Raw genomic sequence first — 12,529 nt, forward strand, 5'->3', positions numbered from 1 at the left:
TCAATTTTGCTTACCAATATCACAGAAGTACATCATACTTAATACCAAATGAACCTACTACTGATCTTTCATAGTTTCAGTCATTTAACAGAAAATAAGAAAAGAAAATTAAATCACCACAAAAAAAATCTGCTTAACAAAAGAAAAGAAAATTTTATGACCACTCAGCAAAACTGTGAAAACATCATGAAATTTTCAGCATTGCAAGTGCGAGTAATAAAAGAGCATACCACATGCAAATAAACCCATATTATGTAACAACATGATAGCAGCTCAATTCCATATTGAGAAAGAAAGACAAAAAGTTTAAAACTTAATTACCAAGTTATTAATTTTGTCTAAACTCTTATACTTCAATACAACAAACAAAAACATTATTTTTGTACAAAACCACTGCAGTCAAAGAGAAATTATGAAAAAAGACAATCATATTTCAGCCAAAAAATCCTGAAAAGTAATTGATCCAGCCTCTAAAGGCTCCCCAGGAGTGTTAAGGGGATTATCCTTGAGAGAAAGAGATTATGGAGGTGGAAGGAGTTAATAAACTTGTAAATTCTGAACATTTGGTACAAAAATTCAACTCTTCTAAAGTCACTTTTGAAGGTCATTAAAAAAAGGAACTGAAAAAACATTATTAACCACTTCTTTGCCATTTCATATAAAGAAACAATAACTAAAAATAAGAAATAAAATAATGTTGCATTATTAATTATTACAAATAAACCTGACTAAACCTGATAATAATTGAAATTCTCTCTCTCAATGTGATTTACACCCTTAAAGTTAATGATAATAAAAAATTAATGATAAATACACAGACACACACATACCACTATTATGTCACTCCCAACTGGCCTGATAAGCCTTGATATTATACCAAACCTTCAAATGGGCACTGGACATAGCAGATACAGTATGATTGACATACTGTAATATATTTATCTTTACTTTCATTCACAGTTCTTAGAACATCATTAGATTTGAAAAAAATATTACCTGAAATACAGTTTAACATCTTACAAACAAATAAAAACCAAAAACAATATATAAATATCTCATAATGATGAACAATTTTACTATCAGATTGTTGTGATAAAGATTATATTATCATCCAATAATAACAAGCTATATACTCAACACAAAACCGAAAATCAGTCTGGTAATCAGTTCAGCTAAGTATGCTCTATTTGCATTCCTATTTATAAACATCAGACATCATTGTTTCATCATTTGCATACTCACATTGTTAATATTATTTATGGCCATAATCCCAATAATATTTCACAAGGTTCAGCCAGCTTGGAAAGCTTAGGTTAATCTTAAACACACATATTAACCCTATTGCTACAGGTCATGGGGTAAAGGCAATGTTATCATATTTGTTGACTTGCATTTAAACTTTTATTGAACTACTATTTTATGAATGTATATCATTACATTCCATATCAAGTTGTTGATTATAATTCAAATTATAGTATTATACATTATTTAATTTCTTAATTTAAAAGTAGATAAAAAACACTTAAATATTGATTTTTTGTGTCATGTGGTATGTTAAATGTAGCACTGGTTCATATTGGATATTTATAATGTCAAAATACAAAGTCTATAGTTTCTTCCAAATTAGGAACTCAAATTACTGATATTGATAACCTAGAATATAAAACAAGAACCTCCTATGTTTTTTTATATTGCTCATGTACTGAATTAAACACACTGGTCCCATTCTTTCCATTTGTGGAAATGGACCCTTTCATACAATTAATTGTGCATATGACATGCGAATAACCAATCGAAAGCTCAGAATATCTTTCACCTTTGTGGCTTTCTCAGCTATTTTCACATATTAGGATGTCATTTCACTCTTTTCGAAACAAGATTTAAAGGAGATAGGTTGTATCTTTAGTCCACTCAAAATTTCACATTTGTTAAGACAAAATTACAGTTCAGTTACTAAACCTGACAAATTAGAATAGAATTTTATAATATCTACCTAATAATTTGCAATTTTTTGGTTATTAAAATGTGTATAAAAAACCTAAAAACATTATTTTGTTTCACATCCTTCACACGCAAAATTTCTTAAGACTTAGAAAACTACAAGCAGCAGCACTAAATACAAAGGTCATCACAAGAAGAGAGAATTATTTTCTTTACTTCTTTACTTACTGTTTTGTTTTAATAAAAAGTTTAAGAATTTGTTTGTAAACAGTTATAATTTATATACATATATAATGTATAATAATTGAAATTTTATTTTATTTTACAAAATGCTAGTCCACTAAAACACAACCAAGACATGTCACTTTGTAAAGACTAAAGGTTGGTTTTGTATCATTAAATATAGTAACATGAGTATATGCATGCCACATCAATGCAACTTCTTTAATGTTAGTCTGATATAACTGGAAAGTCAATATAATAAAATTAATAAACATATATAAATGTATAACATTATGAGTTTTAAGCTATTTAGACTAAAGATTTGTGTTTTTCTGTTTTTATCTGCAGTCATTCTAGAATGAAAAAAGCATAATTTATATTTATTTCCTAATATTCTATACTGGTTAGGAGTTCAGTCAAACCAACAGACCCCTAATGTTAGGGTAAAGAAAATAATAGACAAAATATAGTTTTAGAAAAAACAAACATTTGAAACATATTTAAAAGTTTTAGAGATTACACAAATAATATCTTAGGTTTTTAAGACAAAAGTTGTTTTTTTAAATCATGCAATTAAATCACTTCACACATGGATTAGATTAGTAAAGAAACAAACTTGATATTTTCACAAACAAATTTTAGCAAAAATAGTTCATTAAAAAAATCTGAATTTTTGAATACAAAAAAAATTGAAATATTTATTAAAAGTCTACCTAATTTTATGTAAAATATATATACAGTAGATTACAGTATAATTATTTGAAGTCTGCAAATATGTATATAAATGCATTTGTTTTATCCAATCCCATTACAAAAGGGTTAAGATAATAATGCATAACAATCTCTATAATAATAAAAAATAAGATTAAAAAGCAATTACTCTTCAACACTCCCCAATACTTCCTTTGCCATTTAAACCTCATTAAACTGCTTACTTCCTTTGACCAATGAAAACTCATTAAGTCAATTCATTTGAACAGTGAAAGCTCATTAACAATATAACTTTAGCAGATAAAGGAAATCATGACAAATTTACAACATGCTGTTTACAGTTAAATTGTGTCAAGTAGTAGCATCAATTTATCTACAGTTTAACCAAAAACTAGTGTTTATAAAGATTTAAAATAATAAACATGAAACTGAAAAAAAACCTGAAACTTCCACAACAATATAACATCAAACTTGTTACGAGATGTTTAAAACACAACTCTTAATGAACCCTTAACATTTAACAAATGTACAGAAATGGCTATAAAAAAGAAACATAATGTACAGTCTTCTTCAAAAGCCAAAAAGGAAACATGATAAGCCTCTAGAAACTAGTGATAATAATGTCTTAGAAATGAGGCTTATAACTCATAAATATGGCAAAAAATGTAATTATCACAAATTAATTTAACTCATGAGGTAGTGTCACATATACCAAACTGTTATATAGCAAGTATTAACTATATATATTAGTCTTAATATACAAAAAGTAAAACCAACTATGGCTAATATGCTAACGTGGTTCATTATTATTCTAAACAAGATCAAATGGAAATAATATTATGTGAAAACTTTTAAAGAGGTCATCTATTCTAAAGCTGTAAACAGTAACAAGAGTATTGCTGAATTTATCAAATAAAATGAATTTTGTGTTGAAAATACAAGAGAAACCTAGCTGAAGATATGAGTAAATTTAGTAGTTTATTATCTTGTACCACAACAATAAAGCATAGGAAAACACCTAAGGTGTACACATCGCTGAGTCTATCACAAGAAGCTATCTGAATCTTTATCCTCCAATAAAAGATAACACCATAATACAGAATATAACAACACATCAAGTGTACATATCAATGAATCCAAAAAGGTAAGAGACCAGAATCTTTATCCTCCAACAAGAGACAGCAGTAAAGAACATGACGTCATCTTCAATGTATACATCAGTGAGTCCAGAAAGGGAAGAGAGCTGGGTCTTCAATTTCCATAAAAAGATACCACAACTATACAGGACAGAACAACACCTGCAGTGGATCTAGAAAGGATCTTCACCCTCCATAAAAAAACAAACAAAAAACTGGCACTAAATCACATATGTGACTTCAAATCATTTTGAAATTCAGAACATACTCAACCTCTTAAAACGTATCTGTAAAAAAACAAATTCAACTCTTAGGTTGGTTTGGCATTTTATGGTGCAAAGCAATTAAGCTACCTGCATTCAGAACTATAAGGAAAAAAATGATGTCCAAAAAGTGATGGCTATGATTAAATTCTCGTTTGATGGAAGTTTAGCACTAAGGTGTCTTAGACCGTGTAACTGGAAACCATGCTTAATGTACTAGCTCATCCCATTATAGATCCCAATAGAAAGAATCAAAAATCATTATTGTGCAAGTTTTCACCTGTGGAAAACTCAGGAACATTTTAAATTTTACTTAAGAACATGAACATTTGATCTGATAATAAAATATGCACAGATCCAGATGTCCTTTCAAGTAAGTGCATCGGGAATGATGTTTAATAATCATAGTCTTGTGATACTTCAGTTGATACTATACTGTACTGTATTCTTCGAGCAATCTATGATGGCTTATCACATTTTTGACAATCTATTGCACTTCATCAGGTACAAGTTAACAAAACAACAAAAACCTATCTTTGCTGCTTAATATGCAAATACTCTTACTTCCAAGAAACAAGTCTAAATAAACCATTTAAATTATTTTTGTTGGTTTCATAATTCATCAAGATTACTTCTGCTCATTTATAGCTCGGCAACATATATTTCACAAAAACATATTTTTGTGAAATATAAACCAGTTTGAGTAAGAGATTCAAAGGAAACATTCCAGTGTATTACCATAGTGTATATAACAACATTTATAATCAAACTCATTACATTACCACCAATACATACAGAACTAGTGGAAACATACAAAACATTTGTTGTCAATTTAGCATCTTTACTGCAACTGCACTTCTTTAAATACAGGATTTCTAGAATAATACAAAAGAATTCTAATCACAGACACCAAAATCTGCAAGTCTACTTGTCTCAAGCTTTAGTTAAGCCTTTATTAAGTACAGCCTAAATTCAACAGAGATCAATTAACACTGTAACTTGTGTATACTTTTTGTTTCAGTTTAGTTAAAGCTAAACTTTATGTACTTAATACTAAGAATAAATAAACTTATAATTTTATTCTACAAATTAAGATTAGACATTTCAAAAACTTTGACAAGTTTTTAATATGTGATTGTACAAAATGTCTACTAAAGTAAATTCACACCTGCCTTTTGTTTATATCCATTGCTGTGCTAACATATGCACATTTAGATTGTAAGGTGTATGAACATTTTCTGTACAGATATACACTGGATATAATAGACAGCTGTTAAATTAAAAGAAATATGTACCTCAAACTAATTCAACACAAGCTTATCAATATTTCTTAATATTCATGATAAATAAACATAGTCACTGTTTAAAAGGTTTAGGTGGTAGGTCATAATTACCATCAAGATCTTAACAAAGACTTATAACAACAAACTCAAATACCTATAATTAATATACAAATTAAATCTAAGCTGTTTCACAATATTGTATTTTGTTTTTACAAAATATTAAATTTAATTTTCAATATTTCCAGTAGCAACTTATATACACTAAAGGCAACTTTTATCAAGGTATGGAAGAATGTTTGAAAATGTTGAATCCTGAAAAAAAATTAATTTTTCCAAATTATGATCACACTTTTCTTAAGATGTCACTAAACAAATTTGAACTGTAGGAACTAAAAAAAACAACAAAACCTTTAATTTTTATAATTTAAGCCACTGTACTCTCAATAAACAGAAGAAATTACAGAAAGAATCACTACTATTCTGGATGCAATGATGCAGTAGTTTGAACTTTGTATGAAATCCTATATTTCATTCCTTAAGACAAGCAAGTAGTTAAAGACACAATCCTAAACAACTATTATTAGTCCTGCAGTACCCGACTCGTATTGAAGGGATCAACATAGTGATCCCTTCAAAACAAAAAACCAAAGTTGCAGACTTTAAAAAATGGACTTCCTCCTTTTATAAGGTCTTCCCAAAAATTACAAAATAACCAAAAGTATGCCATGAAGAATACTGACGTAATGTATAGTAATATCAACAAACTGAGTGACCAATTGAAACTGTCCATCAATATCCATTTAAAACTCCAGCAACAGATCAATACCAAGTAAAACACAATTTCTTGAATTTAGCAAAAAAGAAAACAACAACAATAATAATAAAATCTATTTACATATAAATAAATGAGTTTATAAGCCACAAGAGCTAGCTTACCAATAAAAATATTCATGTACATCATAATATTTGCAAGCAAGTGTATTATAACAATTTCAGCCTCCATGCTAGATTGTTTTTGAAGTTCATATATGAGACAGCCCTTCTACACTGAGCTTTCAGAATTTTAATTGTGAAAAAAAGCAAATTATTAAATTCTTGAATTCACTCAACTGTTCATATAATGAGCATCTAAATCCTTACATACTTGTTAAAAAACAGGGTTATCATTTACAGGATTAAAAAAAATCTAACTTTTATTCTCTTCTATTTTTGTGAAAATTTCCAGAAGAAATAAAGTATTGCTTAGTATTATGCAATAATTTATTTGAAACTCAAATTAAAAACATAGAATTTTGAAATTTGTTTAATTTAGTGTGTGGCTAATAAAACTAATGTACAAAAAGAGGATTAAACAATCCATTTGTTTTTTTCTGGAAGGAACTCACAAATCAGTGAAAAAGAACATCAGAAACATAAAAGACTGGTAACTTTAAAACATTCTATGTCTACTGGGGCCTGGCATGGCCAAGCGCGTAAGGCGTGCGACTCGTAATCCGAGGGTCGCGGGTTCGCGCCCGCGTCGCGCTAAACATGCTCGCCCTCCCAGCCGTGGGGGGTGTATAATGTGACGGTCAATCCCACTATTCGTTGGTAAAAGAGTAGCCCAAGAGTTGGCGGTGGGTGGTGATGACTAGCTGCCTTCCCTCTAGTCTTACACTGCTAAATTAGGGACGGCTAGCACAGATAGCCCTCGAGTAGCTTTGTGCGAAATTCCAAAACAAACAAACTATGTCTACTGGAAAATACTGAAATATTTAGAGATATGGAACTACAGCAGATCACAGTGCAGTTTTTATATTCAGATCTTACCCTGTACTGTCAAGAAACATCAATTAACAGTTTATTGGTCCATTATTATTATTATATAAAAACTAAATATATGTTTCTTGTATGCTAGTGCTCAAATAACCAGTGAATTTTATCCAAGTCAGGAAGGCCCATGCAAATGGGGTGGATTTCTCACACCACTGTGCTATATTTAAATATTCCTAATTACGTCTAATAATCTAATGGTTTTAAAGCTACTCGTGTCATCAACTTTTCACTAAGGTAAGGGTGTTAATACTCAGGAAAAAAACATGAGGAATGATATTCGTTATATTATAAAAGGAACAATACTCCTACTCATCTTGGCTGTTTGTATGCTTAAAATAACACTTCTGGGTTTGTGATATTTGCACTTGTAGTAAAGTCTAAATGTTGAAACAATAACTGTGAAAAAATGCCATAAAAATCTAAATGTACTCAAAAACTACTTATCTATCAATTACAAACTAGAAAAATGATTTATTTCACAATGGTATTTGTACTAATAGTTTTAATATATTTACATTTTGATTGTTTAAGGATATTACAGGCTGAAAGAATAAGTTGAATAACTGGATAAAAGAGTGGATACATGGAATAAAGCAAAGGTTTGTTATAATATTCTGGAACAACTTGGGACCTATTGGTCCATCTTGGCTGTTCCATCCTCTGAACTAAATTAGAATAATTAAAAATACATGAAAAAAATCTTAAAGCCAGTCTTTAACTTTCATATAATTATCAAACTTTTTTCTTAAATTCATTAAATTTACTTCCTTCACCACATCTGAAGGCAACCCATTTCAAAGACCAATCAAACTCTTAATAAAATAAAACTGTCGTAACTGAAGATGACTCCTACTCTGTCAAAATGTATACTTATGTCTCCTAGTCCTAATATTCTCACTGTTAAATATGAAAAAATATGATGCATCAACAATATTAATTTTCTTTAGAATCTTAAACTATCAGAATCCCTCTACCTCTTCTTCTTTCAAGAGAAAATTTGAAAGATTTCAATCTCTCTTGCATGACAACCCCTCCATCCCAGACACAATTCCAGTAATCCTTCTTTTAAACCCTTTCCAACAATTCAGTGTCTTTCCTAAGGTAGAGTACCCAAGACCAAAGACAATATTCCAAATGTGGCATAACCAGTAGCTTGTACAATGAAATTATAACCTCTTTAGACTTGTATTCACTATTCCTGTATATACAACCTAAAATGCTATTTGCCTTACCATTAGCAACAGTATACTGGTTGGATGACTATAGAGACTGATCGACTATTACACCATAATCCCTTTACTTTATAACATTGTTCAAGTTATTTCCATCAAATTCAGTAAAACTGGATTACTGTCACAAGTAGGATACTTCAGGGCTCAATGTTAGGGCCTTTCCTCTTTTAGACTTGCATCAATGACATAGACGAAGGAACAGTCAATAAATTACTTAAATTTGCTGATGATATTAACGTCTTGGGTGTTGCTAGCTGTGAAAAGGATGCTGCTCACTTGCAAAAGGAGTTGGGCAAATAAATGGCAGATGATATTTTAAATATAATAAATGCATGATAATACATGTAGGTTATAATTTGAATTATAAGTATAGTTTGGATAAGAATAACCTTAACAGAAATGGATCATGATGTTATCATCAATCAGTCTCTGAAACCATGCAAGCAATGTGCTGTTGCTATTGGTAAGGCAAATAGTATTTTAGGTTGTATCTACAGAAATACTGAACACAAGTCTAAAAAGGTTATAATTTCATTGTATAAGTCACTGGTTAGGCCATATTTGAAGTACTGTGTTCAGTCTTTGGATCCTAACTTTAAAAAAAAAAAAAAAGTCGACTGTTAGAAAGAGTTCAGAGAAAGGTTAGCTAGTGTCGATGCATAATCTTTTTCATATTTAACAGTGAGAACATTAAGACTAGGGGAATCAAGTATAAATTCTGGCAGAATAGGAATTATCTTCAGCTAAAACAGTTTAATTTTTCTTAGAAGATAATTAATCTTTGGAATGGGTTGCCTTCAGATATGGTAGAGGTTGTGCACAGTGAGTGGTATTAAATACATAATAAGATGTACACAGTGAGTGGTATTAGATACACAATCAGATGTGCACAGTGAGTGGTATTAAATACACAATCAGATGTGCACAGTGAGTGGTATTAAATACACAATCAGATGTGCACAGTGAGTGGTATTAAATACACAATCGGATGTACACAGTGAGTGGTATTAAATAGTATAAGAACGTACTAAAAGACAAGAAAGCAGTCAATTGGACAAAAGAAGTCAAACTTCAATTGGGTAAGTGAACTCTTAAGGTAACACCAAGCTACTATTCAATAATTAATTAAGGAAAATAACTTTTTAACAATATAGTATCAGAAAATTTGGAAAACATCCAACTTAAAATATATCAACTGTATAGTGATATAAACCATAATTTTCATCTAGTAAGCCAAGTCCAAAATTTAGGCTCTAGACCTGCTTTTGCCAATCATTTTATTTACCAAATTTAAATAATGAAGCTTAGCACTAAAATGCTAAATACAAGTTGTTTAATCTCCATTTTGTCAAAATGCTTTTGGAAACTACACTTGGGCCTGTATAATTGATTCTAATAACAAATAACCACTTCAAATTACATTTTTATTCTAATAAAAGTACTAACTATTTGGAAGTGAATGTAACAAGACAAATTCATGTAATAAGCTGTAAAAGCTATCTATTTTCACAACTTCACATATGACACCAACACACTGATAAAACCTTATCTGAAATTACATCTTAAATATACAAATTGTATTACCATGCCAACCATACAAGTCTTTGAGAAGAACTCACAAATTTTTTGTCACAAGAATGAAAGATATCTTCTATCATATGGAAATCAAGCTACAAGTAAATAAAAAATAGTCCTTAAAGCAGATTTTGAGCTTGTGTGGTGTACTAGTAGACCTATAATAACTTACTTGAGTCTTTTAGAGAAGTCAATAGGAAGTTAAGCCTAAACATCAATATATTTATGTTATAATCTATTTTTTGCAAGAAACTTATATAACCATAAAATGTTGGGCAAGTAAGAATTAAAAATATATCAAGTCATAATTATCAAAACCATTAGTATAGCATTACATCACACTAAATGGCAGTTACCTGGTTTCTAAGTATTGTATTTGACATCTGAGCATGGTATGAGTTTGGACTTCTGACACTTCCCCACCCTTCAGCTTGTGGAATCACATTACTTCGGTTATTACCAACAAACTGAGGCGAGTTTGAGCTATTCACATCAACAGGTAGCCCTTTTGTCATTGTACTGACAGAGTTATAGTCTCCAAAATTATTCTGATATCTCTGAAAAGTGTTTGGAGCTTGTAAAAGCTGGTTCAGTGTAGGAGTTGGTCCGCCCTGTTGACTTATGCTTTGACCTGACAGAAAACGTTGTTGTTGCTGTTGAACTTGAGGTGATGAATTACTTCCATAACTTACCATCATCGAGGCATTTCCTGGTCTTTGGGGAGGGCCCATATTAACCCTCTGCAGTTGGGGAAACCTACCCTGTATTGGATTATATTGTGAATAGACTTTACTCTGCTGCGTGTTTCCACTCATAACATCACTAGCATTAATGTTCGCCGACATACCCGATCCGCCATGTTGTTCCTGCAAGTAGCTGCCACGCTCCGTAGTGTACACTCCACTGGCACTATATCCAACGAGTGAAACAGAGTTAGTACTTTCTTGTACACTAGCTGCAATGGTATTTCTAGAATTCTGATTCAAACCGTGACATTCAAAATTCATACGGTGTCTCTCAAGATTTGCTGGAAAAGAAAGCTGTTCGTGATTTCCATTACCACTTCCAGGCCTAGGCCTACCGGTGGACATTTCAGTACCAGTTCTATCTTGGTAGCTTTCCATTATCATCTCTCTGTTTTGGTTCCCAATACTGTTAATATTTGTTGACTTGACATTATTATTTATTCCGTTTCCACTGACCTCTTCAATACAACGTTCATCCGACGTTCCGCTTTTAAAATCCGTACTTCCATTTCGGGCTGAATAGTCGACGTTGTCAGGCCTTGTTTGTTCCTTACAGTTTACAACAGATTGTGCACGCGCTGCCATACTGCTGTGTTAAGCCACCACCCTATACTTAAACATCGTCACATTCTTAAAATTACGTTACATTAGAACAACTACATATCATGGTGGGCCTTGTTGACATTTGGGAGAACACGTGTTTTGAGTCAAGAAAGTTGACTATATGTTAAAGTAAGGTTTATACCAACGTGGCCTTATCACTGATATATATAATATACACAATTATTCTATGCACACTTCAAAAGCGGGAACCATCAGAAAAAAAAAAGTAAATCCTTCCGCATAATATTCTTGTTTTATCACAGATTTAGAACTGATAAAAAAAGATATGTAAAAAGCTGTGCAACAAATAATTTTATTCTTAAATCTACGTCTGACTTTCAAGGATTACAAGCACTCAAAGAAGTATTTTATTAGTAAGTTTAAGAACTACTTTCTAAAAACTCCAACTTTGCGTAGTCATTCGTGTGTGCTGATAAGTGAGGCGTCTAAGGCATTCTGCACAAAACGCCCCTGCTTGTTATATTACCAATATGCCTGTACACAAGTTCGAAGCTCGGAACAGAAAAACTTGTTTCTTCTACGAGTATTTTAAGGAACGTCGGCCTCTTAGATAACATTTTGGCCGCAAGTTGTACGAAGTGTCCCGCTTCTGCTGAGTGTTTATATCGATATAAAAATTTGTGATGAACGACTTCATTTTATAACCTGCTTTTTAACAACGTGTTGTATGTCAGGCTACTCAAACATGTGAATTGACAAATCACATAAAATTATTTTCGGTAAGATACTGTAAATTATTAAAGCATGGAAACTTACTCTCCCAAATGACATAAACTGTTAATTTCAATGGTTAATACATTAATTTTCCCGCAGTTTACAAGCAAAAATGTCAGTTATGTATTACGGCTACTTTACAAAAGAAATACTGTGAACAAATACATAAAATAAAAACAGTAAGAAACTAACGTGAGTGGTAATCGTAAGAGCACGATTATAGAGTGAATAGGCTATTATCATTTGTAACTACTGTATATTTTCTTG

At 31.1% G+C, this 12,529-nt stretch overlaps 1 protein-coding gene across 1 annotated transcript in view; it reads right to left on the reverse strand.

Annotated features, from left to right (window-relative positions):
* Positions 1 to 11,753, reverse strand: part of LOC143257644 (trithorax group protein osa-like) — a 152,364-nt gene extending 140,611 nt beyond the window's left edge. Inside the window, exon 1 of the mRNA XM_076516685.1 lies at positions 10,535 to 11,753. Within this exon, the coding sequence (XP_076372800.1) occupies positions 10,535 to 11,509 (975 nt within the window). The 5' untranslated portion in view covers positions 11,510 to 11,753. The remainder of the gene's footprint in view (positions 1 to 10,534) is intronic.
* Positions 11,754 to 12,529: the final 776 nt, after the last annotated feature.

This window comes from Tachypleus tridentatus, chromosome 7 (genome assembly GCF_004210375.1).
Source record: "Tachypleus tridentatus isolate NWPU-2018 chromosome 7, ASM421037v1, whole genome shotgun sequence".
Classification (NCBI taxonomy): domain Eukaryota; kingdom Metazoa; phylum Arthropoda; class Merostomata; order Xiphosura; family Limulidae; genus Tachypleus; species Tachypleus tridentatus.